We start from the raw sequence: 24,420 nt of genomic DNA on the forward strand, positions 1-24,420 counted from the left end.
AAATTGCATTTTCTAAGTCATGGAATGAAAACTACATTGCAAATTAAAAGTTCATGCTACAGCATTCTCTGCTGAATAGCCTGGGTCACCAATAGCAATAATTTAAGAAAAGCCCATTTTCCAAGCTCATTATATATACTTTTCTCATGACTGGGAACTTTAAAAACCCATCGTGGACATAAAAATGTTATGTAAACATTACTGTATACCTGAAACACTGGAAGGAAATACTAGATACAAGTCAGATTGTTACATTAAAATGTCAAAATAGGGGAAAGCATGTTGAAGGAAGCAGAGAAAAAGACTGCCCTCAAAGCCTTCTCATAAAGTTCAACGATCTTTTTTTAAATAGCTGGAGAGCAATAATTTGGAGAAAATGGCCCAGCAAAATATCACAATATTTCACCATAATCATTATCCATTAGTTGAATGTTTACAGTTTTTATTTTCCTGAGTAAAGTCATTGATGTTTTCAATGTATCCTGCAAATTGTTCAAATAAAATAAGGCAGTTAATGACAATGTCACTGACTTTTTTCCTTTCAGAAGTACATATGCAAAGTCTTCAACAGATTTGATTTTCTAGAAATGCACTTAAGAAAGTTGCCTTCAGCACCCACTGTGATCCATTGCCTTCGATTTCCTAGAAGGGCAACTCTGACCACCTTTGAAAGTCAGTGATATAAAGCAGCATATTTCACGATCCAAAATATATCACTCCAGAAAAAGTGAGGGCCCAGTTAATTCAGCTGTGATATCTCTCTTTTCCCATTAAGAGTGAGAGTAAAAGCCCAGGTATTAACTTAGTCAGACATGGATGCCGAATACTTTGTTCAGTAAATTGAAAAGCAAATTTCTATGATGCTGGATGACTTGAGGTTGAAAACAAAGGCTAACTTTCTTCATATTTGATTTGATAGGCAGCATAGATTTCTAAGAAGCCAAGTGGATTCCATGGACACAAATGTCACTGCTACCCAATTATATAAGGCTTCACTTGTAAGAGAATGTTGTGCTTCTTAAAAAACAACAGCCAGATAAAGTCATCTTGACGTGCATAGCCAATCCCAGAGAGATCAATTGGTTTTTTCTCTAGTCCATTTGATCATAGTCTCTGGTGAGCGGTACAGGAATATTAATTTGGCATACAGGTCTTCTTCCAGTTCCAATTCACCAGTCTCCCGGACTAAGAAGATATCAGTACACAATTTTAGGATACGATCCACATTAGGAAGCTCTTCAAACATGATGGAGTGAGAGATCCCACTGAAGAACTCACGGACAAATTTTCCTATTACCAAGACAACTGAAGCATACAATCCCATGATGCTATAAAGAAAGAACAACAAGGCACTATGATTTAAAATGGACAACAATTTCAGATGAACTATGGATATTGAGGGGGAAAAGCAAGCATTCAGAATCAAAGTAAACTCTCAAGTTTGGGATCTAATTTTCAACTGAATTTGGGATTCATCAGAATATGATCTATTGTTCCAACAAAGGGTCCAACAATGTCCTAGACAATATTTGGCCTGCCTAGAGAACTCAAGACTATAAGCGTGGTGAGATGATCACTGCCACAAAGCCAAGATTTGGAGGCTAGATCAAGACAAAGAGAAAGTAGCTCTCAAAATATTTTGGACTTCAACTCCTAGCATTTTTGACCCTTTGCCCTGAAGGCAAGGACTATCTAGACGCCCAGCTGAACTTACTGGTAGCAGTGTAGATTGAAGAGGGCATGTTTTACATCTTTAAGGCCCTGTACAAATGCTCTAGCTATGCTTGTACACACTAATTTTATACAGGAGAGTTGGATAAAATAAAAAATGCAGTACTATTGTGCCAACTATTTTGGATCACTGCATCATCCTGGGCATTCATCTATCTTGTAGGCTTCAGGACTGAATTGGTCTCTGATATCCACAGAACCTCTACTAACCCAGTCAGGGTAACCTGGAGGCTGTGTGGCAGATGCCTGAATGAATTGAATGTCTGGTCCAGGTTTTTGAGTAGGGCATGCTCAGTGGCCCTCTTCCTATTGAGTCAACTTCTCACCCCCATTACTATTACTTCTTGACCTTCAACTTCAAGGATCTCTTATAGTAGGCATCCTCCGGAAGATGTCTAGTTACTCTTGATAATAGTCTTGCAAAACCTCTCTGGGATGCCTCAGAAGAGGTTCTGTTTTATATAATAGCAAGTATGCTACAGAGAATAACAAAGGTGTTTCAGTTCCATTACATTGGTCACATGAAACACTGATATTAGGATGAGATGCTTGCTTACCCATAGCCTGCTAAGAATCCAAGGCTTGGAGGGCTAACTTTGTCACTGAATACAATAAGCTCCAGATTCGTCTTGTCTCGTTCTGAAAATTTGTTTGACTGGTTTAGAACCCACCATTCACGATGTTCACCGGACTGGTTATTACTGGACAGTGAAACACTGATGTCTTTATATTTCCCATCTACCCAAGATAAAAAAGAGAGAAACAATTTCGTCAGCACCTTGTATCAATGTGTCTTACCTGTTAATATATTTCAGGGCAATTTGAAATCCAGGGGTGCCAAACAGCTATCTATGGGCAGCATACTGCTCAAAGGTATTCTTCTTCAGTCCTCAGGCAAGCTTACTCACTTTTAAAATTTGTGGTGAAATGAAATGCTTCATTTCTACGCCAAAGGAAAAAAAAAACCCATTGTTTCCCAAAGTTGTACAATTTTGCCCTTTTATTTATTTTATTTATTTTTCGATTTATATACTGCCTTTTTCCTACAAAGGGCTCAAGGCAGCTTACATCATCTCTCCTCCTCCATCTTATCCCCACAAGAACAACCCTGTGTGGTAGGTTGGGCTGAGAGTCTGTGACTGGCCCAAAGTCACCCAGTTGGCTCCATGGCCGAGTGGGGACTAGAACCCAGATCGTCTGAGTCCCAGTCCCATGCTCTTAACCACTACACCACACTGGCTCTCACCTACACCACAGCTTTATTGTTACCTGTCTTACTGAGTTTGGCAAGTAAAGTACCCCAGTTCAAAACTAGCTCAGAAAAGCAGTGAGACACCATATGCCTTTAATATAAATAGTATTCTTTTAACATGTTGCCTCGTCAATGCATATTGTATTTCATAACTTTATAGGCCAAACTGTGTTAAGGAAATCCATTTTGTTATAGAATAGTATTTGATCTATCCATGCACAGATTCGTTTCAGTGCTAAAACATATAAATTTTTATGATTTTTAATCAAATATTCTAAGAAAGCAATCAAATAGCTTACTAATAGTTAAAAAACAAAACAAGTATAAACAGAACATAAACATATGTCATGGCCACCAACTTTAGCATGAGTGTGAAAGTCATTTTCCAAAAAGGAGAGCACTCTATGTCAAAAAACTCTCGGAGAATATTACTCTCCAAATCTCTTAGAGAAAAGTAAGCTTGTCCAGATTTTGGCATGTGTCACTGGGGCAGAGTGGAATGCATCTCCTTCTTGATCAATGAAGTTGACAAATGGTGACCAAGTACATTCCAGTGTATCAATCTCTAGATAGTCTTATAGACACCCAACTTGCTGGGTCACTTTGTACAATAAACCCAAATTCCACATCTTCCTATACCAATCACTCAAATTAGGATTATATCACCTCTTTTGTTAATTTCATTTCTAATCTCTACCTATAAGCATGCCCCTTTCACATCCCTTCCGAAATAATGGCAAATTACTTTTACTTATGCCTGCAAACATCACTAGAGTAAGATGCCATCTATAGATCACCTTGACTGAGCTTTCTTAGTATGAGCTGGGATTGATTGCAATGGCAGGGGAGACCAATTTTTTTTGCCAATTGTTGCAAATTGGTAAATTGGCAAATAGATGTTGTTCCCAGGCTATTCTTAAACCTCCTTGGTTATAATTAGCAGTATCAAGGATGCATTTATAGAGTTTTGAAACAAATCCTTTATTAACCAGGGTATAGTTATGCAGGTAATTTTCAAATTGTGTGAGCTGTCATGTAACTTGCTGCCCAGCCAGTGGAGTCTTTAAAAGGTGGAGTATTTGGTGGACTTGAAGCCACCAGAGATAAGCTGTCTTTAATTTGTTGCCCTGTTAGACATATGCCATTTGGAAAGAAATCTAACCCATATGCAAACTTCATTGTTCCCCAACCAGCGGAGAAATTTGAGGCATTAAATACTTGCACCATTTATTCCACATTTGTAATGTATATTTCAAAAAAGAGATTTGTATTAGTCGTGGGAATGTAGATATATTTTAACAAAGTAAATATTTGTTAGAATATTTAAATATTTTAAATATTTTAACATTTCTCCAAGAAATGTTATTTCTACCCGCGCTATATTATATTTATACAATAAAACTTGATGCAATTGGAATGCAGAAAACTTGATGCAATTGGAATGCAGCATGGTATTTACAGATATTTGGTACTCTGAGGCCACCCAAGCAGGATATTGATATATAATACTTCTGATGACTCTTGGATTTTCCCTTTCATTTTAAAAAAAAATATTAAACTTTTTTTTGGCCATCGAGGAACGTGTTTTGTGATATTTTAATTGATTTGAAACCAAAATGCAATTTTAGAGAGAGCAGTTATTTCAATGGCAGCTATTCTCTCTAATCAAGACAAATTGGATTTAGACCACTGCTACAAGGCTTGTCTTATTTCCTGCACAACTGCATCATAATTCAGATTTTAAAAATAATTTACATCTCAGGGAATAAACATTCCAAATATTCAGACATATGAGTTTCTGTTATTAAACTGATGTTATTATGCAGTCATTCTTCCTTTTGCTTTGTCAAGCCTAAATTTTTAATTCAGTTATACATAGGTCAACATCAATCAAAAGCTAATTTTAAGACTTGCATCTTGAATTATAGCACCATTGATAGTTAATTATTAACTAGCTGTTCCAATGCAAGAACAAACAACATGGAAGATAATGGACATCCTTGTTTTCAATGTTTCTAAATTCCAAAATTTTCTGAATCAAATCCAACTCCTAATCAGAACTTGTGAGTTTTCATATTCAAATTGAATAAAGGGCTTACCTGTATTCATTTTTTCTATCACCTTATACAAAAAGGGCCAATTTAAATTATCAAAAGCTTTTCAGGCATCTATAGACAGGAAAGCTAGAGATTCCTTAAGGTTTCTATAATGGTGAGTATCATTCAAAACTATAAGAATAGTTATCCAGATGGAATAAGTCCTAGTTGAATTGGATGAATAGAAAGGGCTAAATGAGAAATAAATTTATTCATTCTAGAAACCATGATAGGGAGCAATAATTTGTAAACAAAATTCATCAGTGTGATGGGCCTGTAGGACTCATCTTTAATCTGTTCTTTGCTTGCTTTGGGAAACACAATAATCTGAGACACTTTCCAAGGCTCTAGTATTTTGCCCGTTTAATACATCATTACATTGATTTTTTTTTTTTTTTGGTATTAAAGTTCTTTAACTTTTGTATAGAAGTCTGCAACAAATCCATCAACACCAGGATCTTTAACTACCCCTCAAAAAGCTAAGAATGTTGAAGTTCAAAGATTGTCTACATTGTTCTCATTTGTGTTTTCATTTGTGAATCCTTCAGATATCCATCTAAGTAACATCAAAGTCTAAACTAGAGTCTAATTCTGAATAAAATTGAACAAAGTGGTGACTAACCTGTTTAGTCCACCAAATCATTGACATTTTCATTGTCTTTGATTGCACAAATAGTATTTTTTAAATTAAGGCATTATAGTTCTTTTCCTAAAAGTTTAGAATTACTTTCCTCAGACTCATAATATGCTTCCGCTTAAGGTATATTAATAATGTTGAAATATTGCTTAGACAGCTTTGTGTTCTTTTTTGTAATAAGATGATATATTTTTAATCTCTGTTTTTTATGTTTATTTCTGACAGAAGTCTTTTTTTTTTGCTGTTGTGTTTTCTTAATTGCTGCTGATTATGGGTCCTTTATTACAGATTTTATCATATTCCATATTACTGCATATGGAAGTTGCTGTTGTTGTTTATTTCATTACTATGTCTCCCTACATCCAAAGCACTCTGGGTGGTTTACAATAATCAATAAATCAGTCAATAAAAATGCATTAAGATTCAGAAAATTAGAAAAGGTTAAAAAGTTTAAAAAACCTAAAAAAGGCAATAACAGACAGTTCTGCTTGTTGATTTGTATACAGTTCTTTAATTTTTCTCAGCACATAATAAAGTAGGGTTAAAATGCGGTACATAAGTAAAAAATCAATCCAAACATAGACCTGCGTGATCTGATACCAATCTTTGATAAATATATGTGCTTCTGATAGAAGAAAAATGGGTTGAAGAAATTGATACATAATCAATTCTAATTTATGTTGGCTGAGAAGCAAACTATGCATAATCCTGGACTCCATTTCCAAGAATCAGTTATTTTAAATCGAGCCAAAAGGTCACCAAATGATGTAACAATGGTAGTCCTGCATATATCCCTCATTGTGCCAAAAACATACTATCTGATTTTATTTATTTATTAAAAGCTTTTCTATCCTATCCCCTACAGAACATCTGGGAGTGCAGCTCCTAAGGAAACAGGATTCATCCATCCCTGATGTGAACAATGAAATCGTTTTGTACTACTGCCAACTCACTCATCAAACAATATGATAGCGCACTAGAGGAGGTGAATGAAAGGGGAGAACAATTGCCTGATCAGGTTACAGCATGAACCTAGGATGATAACACCATGACAGCAGGAGGAATGTGATAGTGGAAGTGTAGTGAACTCACATCTCCCTTCTTGCTCACCTCACAGCATGAGCTGTAGCAGAATTGGAGCAGGAGAAAGTTCCTTTCCTCTCAGGCAAGGGGAAAGTCACATTCTCCCAGTGCGGCTCATGTCAGTCCTTTGCTCTTACATGAGAACAGCCTAAATGTCCCTTTACCTGCCATGGCTGCCTCAGTCCCCTTCCTCATCAGCCTCAGATACTGCTGCAAAGCAGAGATATTTTCAGGACTAGAAACCCATTCAAACTGTTCCCCCCTCCCCCTCATTAAATTGTTTTTATTTTAGACATGCATTCACACACACACATTCTCCATATGTAGGCGGATTGCAGAATGGTGAAAAATAAAACAACCCCAGGAAAGGTTCTGTATTAATGCAATCATCTCCATCCCAGTAGCGTCCAGCTGTGTTAGACTAGGGATGATGAGAGTTGTAGTCCAACACAGCTGGGTGGCACCAGGTTGGAGAAGGCTATTTTCAAGTTTCTAGGATAGTGAGTTGCAAAGGTCCAACCACCCAGCAAGACTGAATTCATTATTGCCATCTATGGGAGACTAGCCATTGGCTCAAGAAATGCAGATGCAATCTAGGCTACAAAATGTCAGCTTTCCAGAACATGTATAAATGATTCTCTAGTTAAAAATAGCAAGCAGTTCACCAATGAAAGCCCATACCTGTCAAGAGTTGCTTTATGGGTTTTGCAAGGGAATCACTAGGGGCCTTGACATAATGTGGATATATTTCCGTTAGTGTCCTGAAAAGGAAATACAAGTTAATACAAGTTAATTTACAATCTGCTGTAGATATCACTGTTATGTTAAAATGTCTTTGTAGATCTGCATTTGTAAAATGCATTGTAACTCTGATTCTAGTTTCATTTTTTCATAGCTTCGTCACTGTTTAAGGCACTGCAAATTTAATGGCATTTCCAAAGTATTTCTGTCAGCAATTAATTCACCAGCTAAATATTCTCCACTTTGAAAATTTGGACAATACTTGCACATTCCTCAAATCAATCTATAGCCAAATTAGCCGTCCTATTTTTGAAACCTCATTTTAATTTAATTATTTTACACAACACAATGAACTTATAGTCAACCAAACACTAAAGGTCAAGCATTTGAACTCAGTTGTGTTCCCCTTCTTGTCTCAGTTATTTTCACAGTCAAATGTTCTTAGACCATCCCTTATTTAATGAGATCCCTTGAGAATTATGTTTGGGGTATCACACTGTAGAGAAAACAGAGGGGCCATGCCTAGCCACCCCTCTCCAACTCTGCCATGGTGAGTTAGTGCAATGTTCCAGATACCGTTGAATCACCCTGTTCCTTAAAGCATTCAGTCTGATTCAACAAGAGCAGGCACAGGCACATAAACATGTTGAATGAGGTCCCATGTCTGCTAAATGGCACTGTACAATGGAAAAGTCACATCTGCATCAGAACTATGAACGTGCATATGGCTGATACCATCAATATCAGTATCACTGATCAGTTGGGAGCAGATGAGATGAAATACAGATGTTGCTATCGATCCTTCCTCAGTTGCCAGAACTGACAATGTTATCCCCGACTGAGAATACATACACTCTTTCTCACCCCTAACTCTACAGGCACCACACAGTTTTCATTACAAGACAGTACATAGTCCAGTACAGAAGGATAGATAGAGCTCAACAGTTAAATGTGGTGGAAAGGAATAATGTACTTTTTCTTAATCAGCAGAATGAGCCTACTGAAAACAAATAGTTAAAAATTCATTTGCCAAAAAACAATATTATAGTAGCCTTCTCCAACTTATATCCTCCAGATGTTTTGTACCTATCCCCAACAACCCTATCTATTATGGGCAATAGTTAGGAGCTATCATTTGAAAAATACTAGGAGCTATCATTTGAAAAAACTGGGGGTCACAATGTGGAGAAAAGCTGGTTTATAGCAGTAGAATTAAAAAAAAACATGATTGTAATACTGTTACTCTCTTTCTTAAAGGCTGCAATTATGAGCTTTGTTTAGAAGACAAAACAGATATAAACATAGGTACAACTTACACAAATTTATTTGCAAATAATTCTGGATTTTCCATCATCTTAGCGATGTCTATTCTTGTTTCTTTTGGAAGGATGTGAGATACTTTATCTGAAGCTATTTCTGCTTTTGCTCCGAGGGAGAGGTTTCTTTAACAAAAACATATAAACAAAAGTAGACTATTCAAATAGTTGATCAACATATAACAAAGTACCATATAGTTTCTCTGACCATTGAATTTAAAATGCTATTCTCCCAGGTGATAAATGGGTATCAGTTATATTTCACTGATAGCTCTATTTATTAGCTGTCCATGGATAGCCCTTATCTTTTGTAAACTGCAGTAGCACAAATGGTCACACGGATGGCTAGAGCTAAAACAGGATTTCTTCTCTGTTGTTGCAGCTTCCACCTATGGGTTCCAACTACGATGAAATCTCCTTTGGGATAGATGCATTCCGATTAGCTCAGATGCTGTGCTAGGAGGCCTTGTATCCTTATATTTACAATGATACAGAATTTAGTGCCCTTGTATTATACAACTGTACCACAATGGTGTTGTTGTGTGCGCGCACTGTGGGCAAGTGGACTCAAGGAACTGACAACAAAACTATCAGTGGATCCGAATGCCAGTGAGAATCATACAAAGCAATCTGAAACCTCAGATCTAAAATTATCTTGCCCTGCAAAGAATCCTCTAATGGTCACTTTACAGGATAAAACAATAGGTTGTGGTTGCTCTGAATCGAACAGAGCTCCAAGGAAAAAGCTGGTCATAGCAGACCTGATTATATAAAACTCTGAGTTCTGCTATTAACACCACAAATGCAAATTCAGGGCTGCTTTCTCTGTGACACTGTGAAAGTAAGAGTTCCTTCCTGGTAAGCAGCTTTAGAGTAACTATTGATCACAAAGAACAGCCCCTACTCTAGTCTTAAAGAAAATGCCAAAAGATGCAAGCAACAGATCAACAAATAGAAGGAATGTGTAGCCTCCAGAATTATTGTAAAGACCGTCTTGGCTGAATTTCATGAATAGGGTATAGGGTTGAGTATCTGTTGAATAGATGTATATATCACTGTTCATATGTTAAACAAATATCTCAAAATTTTAAACTTAACTAATGGACCTGAATTTCTACAAGTTGAAATAGCCCTTCGTCTGATACAGCAATGCCTTCAAGCAAGATCGCACAGTTGGGCACAGTGGCCCTGCACCACCTAGGCAGCACAGTGATGGCCCCTGCCATGGGGCAGTCCCTTAGTTCCGGGAAGGAAGGGTATGCCCACTCTGTTCCCCTGAGGTTGCCTGCCCCACAGTAATACAGCTCTGCTCCTTCGCTTACTAATCTCAGAGGGTAAGGACTGCAAAGCTGCATGGTGTCAGGAAAGATTTCTCCTTGTGTTACTGCAGATTGCCACCACAGGGACACGTTGCAATTAATTATAATTAAGGAGCTGTAAAAACAAGATAACCCCTACTTGAATACATCAAGGGCACTGATGGAGAACCTTGTTGTGCCAAAACTGCAACCCAAAACCCACTAATTTATATAAAAGTGCCAGCACTACAATAAAATCTAAAAACTGAGGTATTAGTTTAGAAAAATCACCTGAAAGCCAGTACAAGAAAAAAAATATATTCTTGACAGTGCAGTGACTAGCAATATGAAACCTCGGACGAGTCACAGTTTATGACATTATCACATGGCACCACTACTCCATTTTGAGCATGCGCATGGCCCCTATGTGCACTGTTACGTGAAGTTCGGCTGCTGGGGTGATGCTGGGGTGACTTGGCTAGAGTGCTGCAGGAGAGGCCTCTGCAGGCCCAGGGTGGCATGGGTGCCATAGGTTCGTCACCACTGGCCTAACCCTACCATGGTGAGCACGCCTACTAACCCTAATAGAGGGCAAAAGTTCCATTGAAAAGGGGGCAATTTTTAAAAAAGCCTTCCTTGTGTAGCTTTTTCTGCACAGCTCATCATGTCTGCCCATTCTAAACACATTCCAACCATCAAAATCATGCAAGGACACTTTATTTTTCTACTCCACCCCACCCGGGTGAAAACCCCAGACCCTAATATGGGGAAAAGATCCCTTGAAAAGAGGGCAATTTTGAAAAAGCCTTCATGAGTAGCTTTTTCTGCACAGCTCATAATTTTTGACCACTATAAACACATTCCAAGAATCAAAACCATTCCAGGACACCAAGATTTTTCAGCCCTAACCCTACCCTGGTGCATACCCCTAACACTAACATAAGGGTAAAGTCCCATTGAAAAGAGTGTGATTTTGGAAAAGCATTTGTGAGTAGCTTTCTCTGCAAAGCTCATCATTTATGCCCATTCTAAAAACACTTCAACCATCAAAATTATGCCAGGACACCATGTTTTTCTAGCCCTAACCCTACCCAGGTGCACTCCCCAAACCCTAATATTGGGCTAAAGTTTTATTGAAAAAAAGGGCAAATTTGAAAAAGCCGTCCTTGAGTAGGTTTTTCTGCACAGCACATCATTTCCGCCCATGCAAAACATTCTCCAACTATCAAAATGATACCAGGACACCACGTTTTCCTAACCCTAACTCTACCCTGATGGAAACCCCTAACCCTAACATAAAGCAAAAGTTCCATTGAAAAGAGGGTGATTTTGAAAAATCCTTTATGAGTAGCTTTTTCTGCACAGCTCATCATTTCTGCCCATTCTAAACACACTCCAAGCATCAAATTCATGCAAGGACATCCCGTATTTCTCATCCTAACCCAAACCTATTGCACAACCCTAATTCTAATATAGAGATAAAGTCCCACTGAAAAGAGGTCTAATTAGAAAAATCCTTTGTGAGTAGGTTTTTTTCTGCACCACTCATCCTTTCTGCCCCTTCTAAACACATTCCAACCATTAAAATCCTACCAGGAAACTGCATTTTCCTAAACCCGCCCCGCCCTGGTGAACACCCCTGACCCTAATAAGGGGGTAACGTTCCACTGAAGAGAGACCGATTGTGAAAAAAGCCATCATTGAGTAGCTTCTTCTGCGCCGCTCATAGTGTCTGCACATTCTAAACATGTCCCAACCATCAAAAGTATGGAAGGACAGTGTTTTTCTAACCTTAACTGTACTCTGGATTACACGTATAACCCTAATATAGGGGTAAAGTTCCATTGAAAAGAGGAAGATAGTGAAAAAGCCATCCTTGAGTAGCTTTGCTGCAGAGACAAACATTTCTGTCCATTCTAAATACACTTCAGCCATCAAAATAACGGCTGGACACCTCATTTTTCTAACCCTAACACTACCCTGGTACCCACTCATAACCATAATATAGGGGTAAATTTCCATTGAAAAGAGAGTGTTTTTGACAAAGTCCTTTGAACACCTTTTTCTGCACTCTCATGATTTTTGCCCATTCCAAACGTATTACAACCGGCAAAATCATATCATGGCACCTCATTCTTCTAACCCAAACCCTACCCTGGTGTCCAACCTGACCCAAAGATAGGGGTTAAATTGCATGAAAAGAAAGTGATTTTGAAAAAGCCATCCTGGAGCAGCTTTTTCTGCACAGCTCATCATTTCTGCCCATTCTAAACACATTCCAACCAAAAAATCCTGCCAGGACACCTCCTTTTTGTATCCCAAACCCTAGCCTGGTGCAATCCCCTAACACTAATATAAGGCTAAAGTTCTGCTGAAAACACTGCGGTTTTGAAAAAGCCATCCTCAAGCAGCTGTTTCTGCACAGCTTATCATTTCTTTTTATTCAGAAGCAGAATTCTATAGCCTTTAGTATATCTCGATTTGAACCTTGTGCCACCAAGAAATATTAATTTCTTGTTTTTATATTTCTTGATTAAATTTCAATCCTCCATCATTCTAAACACATTCCAAGCAGCAAAATCCTGCCAAGACCCCTCCTTTTTTATACCCAAATCCTACTCTGCTGCACTCTCCTAAACAGAATATAGGGCTAAAGTTCCCATGAAAATACAGCCTTCCTCAAGCAGCTATGTCTGCACAGCTCATCATTTCTGCCCTTTCTAAAGATGTACCAATCATAAAAATCCTGTCAGAACACCTCATTTTTCTAACCTTAACCCTACCCTTGGCCACTCCACTAACACTAATATGGGGTTAAATGATTGAAAAGAGAGTGATTTTGAAAAAAACTTCATAGAGCAGCTTTTTCTGCAAAGTTCATCATTTCTGCCCATTCTAAACACATTCCAACCATCAAATTGCTGCCAGGACCAGTCCTATTTTTAACCCTAACCCTCACCTGGTGCACTCCCCTAACCCTAATATATGGCTAAAGATCCATTGAAAATAATGCGATTGTGAAAAAGCCTTCGTAAAGCACATTTTTTTGTACAGCTCATTTCAGTCCACTCTAAACATATTCCAACCATCAAAATCCTGCCAGAACACCTTCTTTTCCTTACCGTAACCCTACCCTGGTCCACTCCCCTAACTCTAATATAAAGCTAAAGTCCCTTTGAAAATAATATGATTTTGAAAAAGCCATCCTGGAGCAGCTTTTTCTGCACAGCTCATCATTTCTGCCCATTCTAAACACATTCCCACCATCAAAATACTGCCAAGAAACCTCATTTTGCTAGCCCAAACCCTCACCTGGTGTACTCCTGTAACCTTTTAGAGCTACAGTTCTATTGAAAATAATGCGATTTTGAAAAAGCCTTCCTCGAGCAGCCTTTTCTGCACAGTTCATCGTTTATGCCCATTCCAAACACATTCCAACCATCATAATCCTGCTAGGACACCTCCCTTCTCTAACCCTAACACTAACCTGGTGTACAAATCCAACCCCAATAAAGGGCGCACGTTCCATTGACAAGAAGTCGATTTTGAAAAAGCCTTCTTTGAGTAGCTTTTTCTGAATGGCTCAACATTTCTGCCCATTCTAAACACAATCGAACCATCAAAATCATGCCGGGAAACCATATTTTTCAAACCCTAACCATACCCTGGTGCACATCCCTATCTCTAACAGAGGGTGAAGTTCCACTGGAATAAGGGGGATTTTGAAAAAGCCATCATTGAGTAGCTTTTTCTGCAGAGCTCCTCATTTCTGCCCATTCTAAACACATTGCAACCATCAAAATCATTCCAGGATACTTCGTTTTTCTAACCATAACCCAGTAATGGTGAACGTTTTAGAGACCAAGTGCCCAAACTGCTACCCAAAACCCACCTATTTTTCGCAAAGTGCCAACCCTGCAATAAAACCTGAAAACAGCCAGTCCATGCAAATATATTAATATCCTTGGCAGCGCACTGTCCAGCCATGCAAAAGTTTGGAGAAGTCGCGGCTAATGTGTCGCTGCTTGTGACGTCTTTACCTGGCACCACTACTCCTTTCCGAGGAAGTGCATGGCCCCTGTGTGCGCTGTTATCCGATGCTCGGCTGCTGGGGCAATGCCTAGGTGACTTGGCTCGCGTTCTGACAGAGAGCACTCTGCATGCCCACTGTGGCACACATGCCATAGTTTTGCCACCACCACTCTAGGGTCTTTTAGTATATATGCCATGTTTCAGGTGTCTAGGTTCCAGGATGATGGTACTAGGGTACTGATGGACGGACAAACAGATCTACACCCTTATTTATTATATTACTTGATACTCTATCTAAGATAGTAGTGCATTCACAGAACAATAATTCTAGACTACCACACAAGGTAGTTGGTAGAATTAGTGTTATCTTGGACAAAGCATATTGTATTCATGTGCTGGAAGGGCTCCTTCTATTTATAGAAATAATTCAGCTTGAACAGAAGCAGTCGCTGGAAAGATATGGGGGTGGGGTAGGAAATGTTTATCTACTTCCCTCACTTTCAAATGGCAATCCTAGTGCCCACACTGTTCTAAACAGCCCCCAACCCTCAAAGAAGAGACATTGAAATGCACAGATTAAAAACAAAACAGCAGAAAAATCCTGTCCTAAAAAGCACAGTGAGCTAGTTTTGGGATACATGAAATGCAGCAACCAAGAATACTGCTACTAGACAGATGAAGATAACCCTAAATGCTACCAGTGAAGCCATACCTTTGAATACTCCATGAAACGACTATAGAAAAATCAGTAGTGCTTGTGCTGAGTTCTTTAATCATATTTTCCCTGCTGGGAGGGCTGATAGTCCATAAAGAATTTGAATTTCCTTCTAGCTGTGCAACTGTTATATCTTCCATACCATAGTTTTCTAGAAACTGTAAAGCAGCCTGAAAATAAATTTTAAAGGGTGAATATGAAGCTTTTATTCCTCCACCTCAGTTTGGTAGTAGTACTGATTGCCAAATTTTATGCATGCATTGTGAAGAAGTCACTTCTCTCTTTTCCTCTCCAGCAAACCCAAGGAAAACTTAGAAGCACAGTCCTCTATTACAGCTCCATAGGTTATAAAAGAGCATAAATCAAAGTAACTTTGACCTTTCCATGTGAAGAGCTGAATCCAAACTGAACTGTCCCCTCCTTTCCTCTCTGCAGCAAAGCTTCTTGCTCCACCTTCAGGGTGACTCGTGCTGCTTGTGGGCTGGATGGAACACATCACAACAGGTCTGTCCCCTCCACCTCTCAAGGAACTAACTCCCTGTGTCCCCCTGCACACTCCAACTCTGAAAAGTCTCCTTCCCTGTCTAAGGCAGCTGGTTCTCACACTCAGTCTGAGAAACTTCCCTGGGTAACCTTGAAATGGCCAAGCCCTCTGCGCCCCTGCTCTTTTGGCTCCTCCTCAAAATCTATGTGAGCAAGCTGTAATGTGTGCAAGAAAGGCCTGCTCTCTACACTGTGCTCTGGTATGCCCTGAAGAACATTCCAGTTTGCAGACCAAGAGGGAAGGGGCTGGGGACAACAACCTACAGTGAGCCCGGCTGTTCTTGTAACAGCTAACCCCTGTGGCTTACTCTGCATACCCACCCACTGCTTGCAAGCTGCTTTTGTGTTCGCATAACATCTATCATACTCCTTTCCTTGAAGTGGTTTAGATAATATCTAAAATTCAGGACTGTGCCCCTTTCAGCAGGTTTTGTGAAAATGTGGTATTTCTTTTTTAAATGGTGTGTTTCTCAGTATTTTCAGTTTGAATCAGGCATTCCTCTAAGGTTGAACTCCTGCCTGTTTATTTTGTTGAAATTTCCACCTGTTTTCTACAACAAGAGTAGTCAATGCTGACGTGAGGTGGCTGCAGGGGAGTGCGTGCACTGTTGCTGTATTTGATTCACGTTTGCATTGTAGGATGACGGCTGGATTTCTGGATACAGCATGGCAGCATGTCACCCACAAATGTACACTACTGCATTCTGAATACTTCCTTCCTATATGTAATCAAATACAGAACGTAGTTGGGTGCTGAGCCAAAGGGATTGGTCATGCTGGTAACACTGAATAATTTCACTATCACCATTTATAGAATGGCTACAAAGGAGTACAAAACTTTTACCATAAGAAAAGCAAAGTTACTTACAGTATTCCTCTTAAAATTGGAAAGGAAGTTTCTGTATTGCTCTCCTGTCATATTTTTTAGTTGACTCTGCTGTGCGCTCATCATAAAAATAGGCTGGAAAAACAGGAAGACAGTGCTGAAGCATTCTCTTTACTACATTTAGATTCTTTTTCTTTCTTTAAACAACAACTACAATGGTCATTTTTTATGAAAAACTAAGACCAACATCAATGTAAGGAAAAGATATAAAAGAAAGATAGTAAGAAAAACATGTGACATCTAATTTTTTTGCTTTGTACCTGATATCCTCCTAAAGTGATTGTTATTGATACATCAAGTGGCTTATTTGTGACGCCTGCAACAGATTTGATTAGAGACATGAAGAGCAGTGGGAACCAAACTATACAGATCAGCAAGACAATGATCATGCCACCCATTCCATACTTCACAACTTTCTTCTTCTTCTGACCTCTCGGCTGGGGATATCGCTGCAACAAGCAAAATCAATCATTAGCAGCAACAACAGACAGGAAAAATGAAAAGACCCCGCCACCGCCACCACTGGAAGTTTGTTTTTATTTTTCCATTTTAAACCTCCCACATGGAGGTTTCCCTTGGGAACATAGGAAGCTGTCATATGCTTGGTCCATCTAGCCCTGTACTGCAGACACTGTCTGGCAGCAAAATGCCAGGGTTTCTGGCAGGAGTTTTTTCAACTCTGTCTGGAGATGCAGAGGATTGAACCAGTCACCTTCTGCGTGCAAGGAAATGCTTCTTCCTTGAGCCTGGGCTCAAAGGACAAAACAGAAGGGCAGCTGCACATTGTGCCTTTAACCTAGTATGTAACTTGATCAAAGATTCATCAAATATAGCATGCCAATTCCAAAAATGCCAAGAAATGACTGTGGCTAGGTTTTGCCATGGAAATAACTTTTGTTGACCCATAAAATGAATTATGTAAAGAGAGAGGTTGAGGAACTGTGACCTAATTGATTCTCCTTAATATACTGGCTGCTGTTTGGGGAAATTGTCTGAACTGGAAGTTGGAAATAATGCATTGCAGTAGTTTCACTCCTACTTGGATTGTTGCCCCCTGAAGATGGACAATACTGCACATGATTCTCCAGTATCATGTTGTCCATGGATTACTTTAGTCCCTCATGCTGTTTAACAGATAGATGAAACTGCTGAGTGTGATCATCAGGACTTCTTGAGCGCATTGACAAAGAACATCAGCACAGCTTTATTTCTGCTTTTCGTCAGGTGAGACTGTGGATGTGCTAGATAAGTGCCTGACTGTGACAATGGAATAGATAGAGGCTTATGTACTGAAACTCAGTCCATACAGGACTGAGACAGTATTCATGAGTGATGGTGGGTGCTCTTAGTATTGACCTTATCTTGAAGAAAGACCTTGAAGAAATAGCTCTTCGCCTTGTACTTGGAGATTCTCCTGGTGCTGCCATTGTCCCATGAGGCTAAACTGTTCCCAGTGACATGGAGTGCCTTTTATCAGCTTCAACTGGTAGCCCAGCTATGCCTCTATTTGGTCAAGAATAATCTTGCTTCAGTTGCCTATGCTTTGGTAACCTCAAGTTGGATTACCATCATCTGCTCTACATGACACATCTTGGAAGGCAGTTTAGAAGCTGCAGTTTGTGCAACGTGCACAGGGACTAAAATGCCCAAACATGTGGCACAGATTCTGGCCCATTTGCACAGTGTGCTTCTACATCTCTCAGCTGCATTGCTTTCTCAGTGGTGCCCCTCTACTTATGGAATACTCTCCCCAGTTATTGTCATCTTTCTAGCTAAGCCTTTCCTTTACGATTTGTCATTTTATGATGAGCTTTTTCAACAGTTCTTTCAGAATTTTTATAGTTGATGGATAAAAAATTGACATTTTAAAATGCTAACTATTTTATATTAAGTTATCATGTTGTATTTTATAGTTTTAATCTTTGTAAAGAGAGCATTGGCTATTAGGCAGGACAGAAATGTAATAAACGAAATAAGTAATCCAGAAAGATACTGCAGTCACTGGTATTCAAAACCACTAACAAGTTCCAGGAGAAGTAACAAAGTTGTATGCCATCACTTCCATTCCCTGGCCTGTCATTCAACCAAGGTGAGCAAGGTTGAATTCAAGGCTGCCTCCAAGATCCAAATAGCCAGGCCAACTCCAGGTGATTTTAAAGACCAAGGGAGGCAAAGATCTAAACAACAGGTGGATCTCAATCCCCCAACCTGCTGCCGCCTTTCCTCCTGCAGCAGCAACTTTCACCAACTGAAGGGGCATTCCAAGCTTCTGACAAAAAGGGTGTAAGTTACAATAATACTTTAGTTTGTCTTTATGGGGACACAGGACTATTTGCTGTTTTATGTCAAGATAACTTTGCTGTGGTCCTCACATAAGAGCGATAGGCTAAAAATGCATATACTGTTTCACCCACATACTGTTTCATCCAATAAACTTAATGCACTGGCATTAAATATTGGTTTGATCATCATTTTACACTGAACCAGTCCAACAACTTACTACAAATTGTAGGGTAATATCTCAATTTATTTATTTATGGTTGGCACCCCATTTATTTCTTTAAGCCCCAAAGTTATAATTGTTTTGTTTATCAATATAAATGCAGAAATACATCAGAAAGGCTGCCTATCTAAGTACAAAGTAGGCTTAAAAAGATCTTTGTCCAATGTTTAATAGTTTGCCTTTAAATGGAAGTGAGGTGAGGTGCCTTGAGCCTCATCTTCAAAGTTATTTCAATTTATGGAAGGCGTAGAAATGGTCAGGTTCATGTTGATTCACAGTATATGCTGACTATGATCTGTGACAATGCACTAAATTTAATTGTTTGGTTTGTGGCAGCAAAAAAAAGTCAGTTACACAGAACAGGGTTAGCATACACCAATATCAGATGTCTGTGAATACAGGTAACTTTTTTCTTGCAAACTTCAAGTCTAGATATACCTGTGAGATAGGTCCTTAGCCCCCCACTGAAGGTATTAGTCTAAAAAGAATACTATAAGTTAACCATACCCAACTTGGTGCCATTCGGACCACAAGTCTCAGAATTCCTGATCATTAGCCATGCTGAATGGTATTCATGGGAACTGCAGTCCATAAATCTGGAGGGCACCAATTGGGAAAGGCTGCTATAACTTATAAAAAGATGGGGAAATCATGGAGACTATAAAAAGAGAGAACAGTAAATGGAAAGGAAAGAAACTGGACAAAGTGGCAGTGACAACACTTGTTTTCAATTAATTGAAAGACCTATCAATGTATTCAAAATGCTGACTGTAGGCCAAAAAGATTACATAAATTAGAAGTTGCAAACCAACTCTCACTGTAGTCAGTGGTGACATTTCAGGTGCTTTTAAGCTTATCCAGAAATTTTGCTGTGGTTCATTTAAAAACATTTACTGAAGTTTGCATTTAAGCTGAGCAGTCCTGTTTTAAGTTAAGAGCTTCTGTTTCAGGTAAGTAAATAAATTACCATTACTTTTGCACCAGCTTCAGCTGTTAGGTTTATTTTTTTTTAGCCCAGGTCTTAAATTCGTAGGGTTTGCCTCCTAGTATAAGAATTAAGTTTCATTGCTGCCTTTCATAAGTCTTAAATGAAACATTTCACAGGGACCCTCAGTTTTAATTTTTAGTGGAAAATTTACCAGTTTCAACAGTCTGTGTAAACAATAGATACTTAATTTTATAGACATAATAAAAGATTTGTGAATATATCTGGGAAAATAGTTTGCTTGCTTGATATTATATTGAAGAAAACTACAGTTAAAGAAAATAGTGTTTGAAACACCATCAACTTTATATGTGTGTGGCTAAGCTTCATGTTTAGGAATATACTTCTCAGATAAATATTTTGCATTTGTTCAAGAATTTATTTATTTATCCTGTGTTTATACCACCAAATAGCTGAGGCAGTTAAAAAAAGTTTTAAAAAATTAAAACACACAAACATGGATGAAAAAGTAGCTTAAGACAAGAAAACCACAATCACAATTTCAACTGAATCAGCATACAAGCTTAAGGAACTGAACAGTCATCTGAAAGGGATTGTATAACTTGGTGTCCTGAACTAGCAGGAGCTTGAACCCAAAGACCTTCTTGGCCCCTTCTAACTCCCCTATTCTATGATTCAATGATAACAGCAGTATAGAATAAAATGCAATATTAAAAATGAAGTTAAACTGTTAAAATGTTGAGAGAATACAGAGGTTTTCACCTGGCACCAAAAAGAATTCAAATGAGGTGCAAGACACACCCGTCTGGGGAGCTCATTGCGCAGCAGGGATGCCAGAACTGAAAAGACCCTCCTTCTAGTAGCTGCCCACCTCACTTACTTTTGAATGGGTTCCTGGAGAAGAAGCCCCAAAGATGACCTCAGGGTCAGGGTAGGCTCATATGGGTTGAGGCAATCCTTCAAATAACCTGACCCCAAGCCAGCTAGCACTTTGAAGTGGGTCTGTACTTCAACTGGCAGCCGCGCAGCTGGAAGAGGACTGGTATAATATGTTCCTGTGGGCCAGTCTTGCTGCCTTGTTTTAAATCAGTTGTAGCTTCCAGCTTGTTTTTCAAAGGCAGCTCCATGTACAGTGCATTGCAGTAATACAATGGTTAATTGTATTGTATGGTTAATTGTATCTGGTAATACAGGTTACCAGAATATGGATAACTGTAGCTAGGGCCTCTCTGTCCAGGTAGCTTAAGCTGATAAAAGGAGCTTGGTGCCACCAAATCTACATGTGTCATAAGTAACAACTCTGGGTCCAGGAACATCCCATTATGATCCATCTTTCACCATAACGGTTGAAAATAAAAAATTAAAAATGCTTCAACAAATAGTTTTCTTACTTTTTCAGACTCTCGCCAGCACTTTAGGATGAATATATGAGCATAAATATCTTCAACGCAAATCCAGCTAGAAAGACTTAATGTGGTATCTGTCCAAACCCAGTCCATTACTGCCCTCAACTCAGTTAAGAATGGTACCAGACGGAACCTAAAGAACAGAAAAGAATCAGCACAGATGAAGAATCAGTTTTACTTGAAGTATAATGCTGCATCTAACATGATTTCAAGCTATTTATTTGTATACTTGGGATGGATATTAAGTGTCCTAGATTAGCCACGTTCTTCCCCATTCATGCAGCAGGCTTCAAACTGGTGCTCTACTGGCACATGGGAATTGGGAAAGCTTTCCCTTCTTTGGCTTCTCAAAGACATGCCACAAAAAATTAGGGGTTACTCTCCAACAGAAACACCCCTTGCTCTGCATGAGTAATACCATTAATCTATGTAGATGGTATTAGATGTAGTTTTCCATAAATTGACACTTCTGTTTGCACTGATGAGAAACAGATCGTCTTATTGAAGAATTCAGCATCTCAAAGAAAAGACAATCTTACAGCACTAAATGTAAAAACGTAACATTCCCTGAGGACCCTGTTTGGGTGGAAAGTCAGTCTATAAATGTTATTAAAAATAAATAGGCACCAGAAGAAAGACAGAAATGCAGAACAAGAAATTCACTGTGTATATATTACATACGCACCCTTGAAATAAGAAGAGGTTTACATAATTATAACTTTTTGTGAGGAAATTGCCAAGTACCCGGGTAGGGTAGCCACAACGTATCTGATATGCTGATAATCCAAAATAAACACATTTCACAAAATACCACAGTTGTGCAACTGTATTTTGGCTAAATTTCCTGCAATATGAAACAGAGTGGGAGAAAATGAACATGCATGCACTCTTGTTTTTGCAAATTAATCTTTAATCCCCAGTGACCTTTTCAGGGAAAGCACTTGGGCTTCTCATCCTCACTCCCTTAACAACAGTTTCTCATGATGCAACGGAGAAGCACTTTTCAATTCCTCCCCCAGGTTTAAATAGACTCTTGGTAGCTGCTTTTAGAAAGAAGACAGACAATTGTGCAGCTGTCTGGATGAATCTTAAATGATCAAGTCATGAAGAGAATAATGCTTTGGTTCCAGATTCTTCAAACCGTATCTATGAACAATGCTCTGGAAAGCACAAGCAGTTAGAAAGACTATATATAAATGATGGAGAATGGGATAAGTTGCCTAATAAAATGAAGAGCCTGAACTTGCTTCAAGTCAGATTTTAAAACGGATGCCTCAGCCTTCTTATGTACCCCACACCTTTTCCCATGGCTGCAAAGATGGTGGCTGTATTTAAAACCCTGTTTCTGTTGTGGATATGGCAGCCCCATTTTGGATATAGGCCGTGTTGCCTGTTTTCTCTCTGCTTCTCTTTAAGTTAGAGTGTAATCCTGTGGGACCAACATCTGCTAGACAGAGGAGAAGTCCTGTTTTGCTGGTAAGAACCAGGGAAGGTGGGATGTGCAGCTGAGGTTTTTACAGCCTCCCAGTCCTTTGAGCTGGCATTTTGAGCCACACGAGCCTGTGAGTCCACCTACCAGTTGGTGGGGTTGGAAATTGAAAGGCCTGAGTATCAAGCAGATCTGCATCCTCTTCCTCTCTTCCTGAGGTCTAATCTCAGGAGGGGAAGCTACCACTGAGCTTCATGCAGCAGCTGAGTGAGGAATCTAAACACACACTGACTCTTCATGACTTTGAAGGGGTGAACCACAAGTAAACTATGGCTTCCTTAAAGAAGGCCTGGTGGACCAGCGCATTACCCTCTTGAGGGGACTGCATGGCTGCAGTAGTCGACTGGACCAGTAGGCTCTCTCTACTGCCATCCTTCCCCCATTATTTTATTCTATTTATTTAGAACATTTTTATGCCACCCCCATCGCAACAAAGCCTCGGGGCGGCTCATTACCTGCCTTGGGTTTTACGCATAATCCAGAACCGGATCTTGCAAAGTCATTTCATATGTTCTTAAGCAAGAACACATGCTCAGTTGTTACACTGTACATCTAACATATGTTGGTGTATCACAAAGTTTCTAGCAACAATAAAACTGTTGCTAGACACCACCACCAGCACAACAACAATAGAAGTGGACCATACACCCATGGTGTCAGCATATTTCCCTGGTCTATGAAGTTAGTTAAAACAAACTTTTAACCAACTTTCAAAGAATGAATGTATCATGAATGATCCAAATAAGGCAAGATCACTGTTCCTATGTATCAGCTCCCCTTGTCACTGGTTTGTTCAATATAACCACAGCAGAGTCTTCCCTTGGGATCCTAAGTATATCTTGCCTAAGTATAAATATGAGCTGACCATCTTTTGGAAGCAATAGAAATAAAATAGAATTAAAACACAGCAATGGAATTAAAAGACTGGGCTATTTTTACCTTTCTGTCACACAGGGCAAGATAAAGAACATCCAAAAGTGTATACCAAAGACAAGGATGACCTGGAAGATGACCTTCCCCATGACTGTCTTTCTCAGATACAGTGCTCGATCCACTACCATGGTTCCAAACTGAATTAGCACCATCACTAAGAATGCTTCTGGCACTTGGTCTTCTGATAATGAAGAGGTAATATCTGCTGCTGCAGAATGTTTCTGGAAAGATATATAGGGGGATGAGGGATAGCAAGGAAAATATCTTAATTATCTGTACTAGTGAATAGGTTTTGTTTTCCTCATCCAAACAAACAAACAATTCAAACATACCCCAAAAGCCCAGAATCCGAACACAATGATAATGAAGTCCACTGTATCAGCAAGAAACATCAGGACATAAACATCTGTCACAGCACTGTAATCTGGGTGGATAAGATTGTAGAAAAACTGTTTGATGGGCACATATACTTGAAGTGTCCTGAAATAATACAAAACACAATCTTACTTGCAAAAGAACTTTGTGGAAGGAAAGATACAAAAGAATGTTATGTAAAGAGAGTTGAGCTTTCTGGTGGTCACTTTCTCTAGCATAACACTCCCAAGGTATACAGAACACTCTAGGTCTAGGACATTTAATCTAAGGCAAGCAAAGAAGCTGAAAGACTTAATGAAGAAGAGCATAAAAAAGACTGAGAAGTATCCCTTTCCCTCCAGCCCCACTGACCCTACACATTTGTTATACAAATCTCTTTAAATGCCATTTCTAGTCCATGATGAGATGGGCTTTAAACTGCAAAAGAAGAATAAGAAT

The 24,420-nt window shown here is 39.1% G+C and overlaps 1 protein-coding gene across 1 annotated transcript in view; it reads right to left on the reverse strand.

Moving 5' to 3' along the window:
- Positions 1-1,075: 1,075 nt before the first annotated feature.
- PIEZO2 (piezo type mechanosensitive ion channel component 2) overlaps positions 1,076-24,420 on the reverse strand; it is a 263,275-nt gene continuing 239,930 nt past the window's right edge. Inside the window, exons 42-52 of the mRNA XM_044426273.1 lie at positions 23,940-24,087; positions 23,614-23,828; positions 21,871-22,029; positions 21,171-21,318; positions 16,591-16,779; positions 16,313-16,405; positions 14,899-15,071; positions 8,857-8,982; positions 7,481-7,560; positions 2,289-2,469; positions 1,076-1,328 (exon numbers count right to left, since the gene is read on the reverse strand). Of these exons, the coding sequence (XP_044282208.1) occupies positions 1,076-1,328; positions 2,289-2,469; positions 7,481-7,560; positions 8,857-8,982; positions 14,899-15,071; positions 16,313-16,405; positions 16,591-16,779; positions 21,171-21,318; positions 21,871-22,029; positions 23,614-23,828; positions 23,940-24,087 (1,765 nt within the window). The remainder of the gene's footprint in view (positions 1,329-2,288; positions 2,470-7,480; positions 7,561-8,856; positions 8,983-14,898; positions 15,072-16,312; positions 16,406-16,590; positions 16,780-21,170; positions 21,319-21,870; positions 22,030-23,613; positions 23,829-23,939; positions 24,088-24,420) is intronic.

This window comes from Varanus komodoensis, unplaced genomic scaffold, assembly GCF_004798865.1.
Source record: "Varanus komodoensis strain SLA01 unplaced genomic scaffold, ASM479886v1 scaffold17, whole genome shotgun sequence".
NCBI classification, from domain to species: Eukaryota; Metazoa; Chordata; class Lepidosauria; order Squamata; family Varanidae; genus Varanus; species Varanus komodoensis.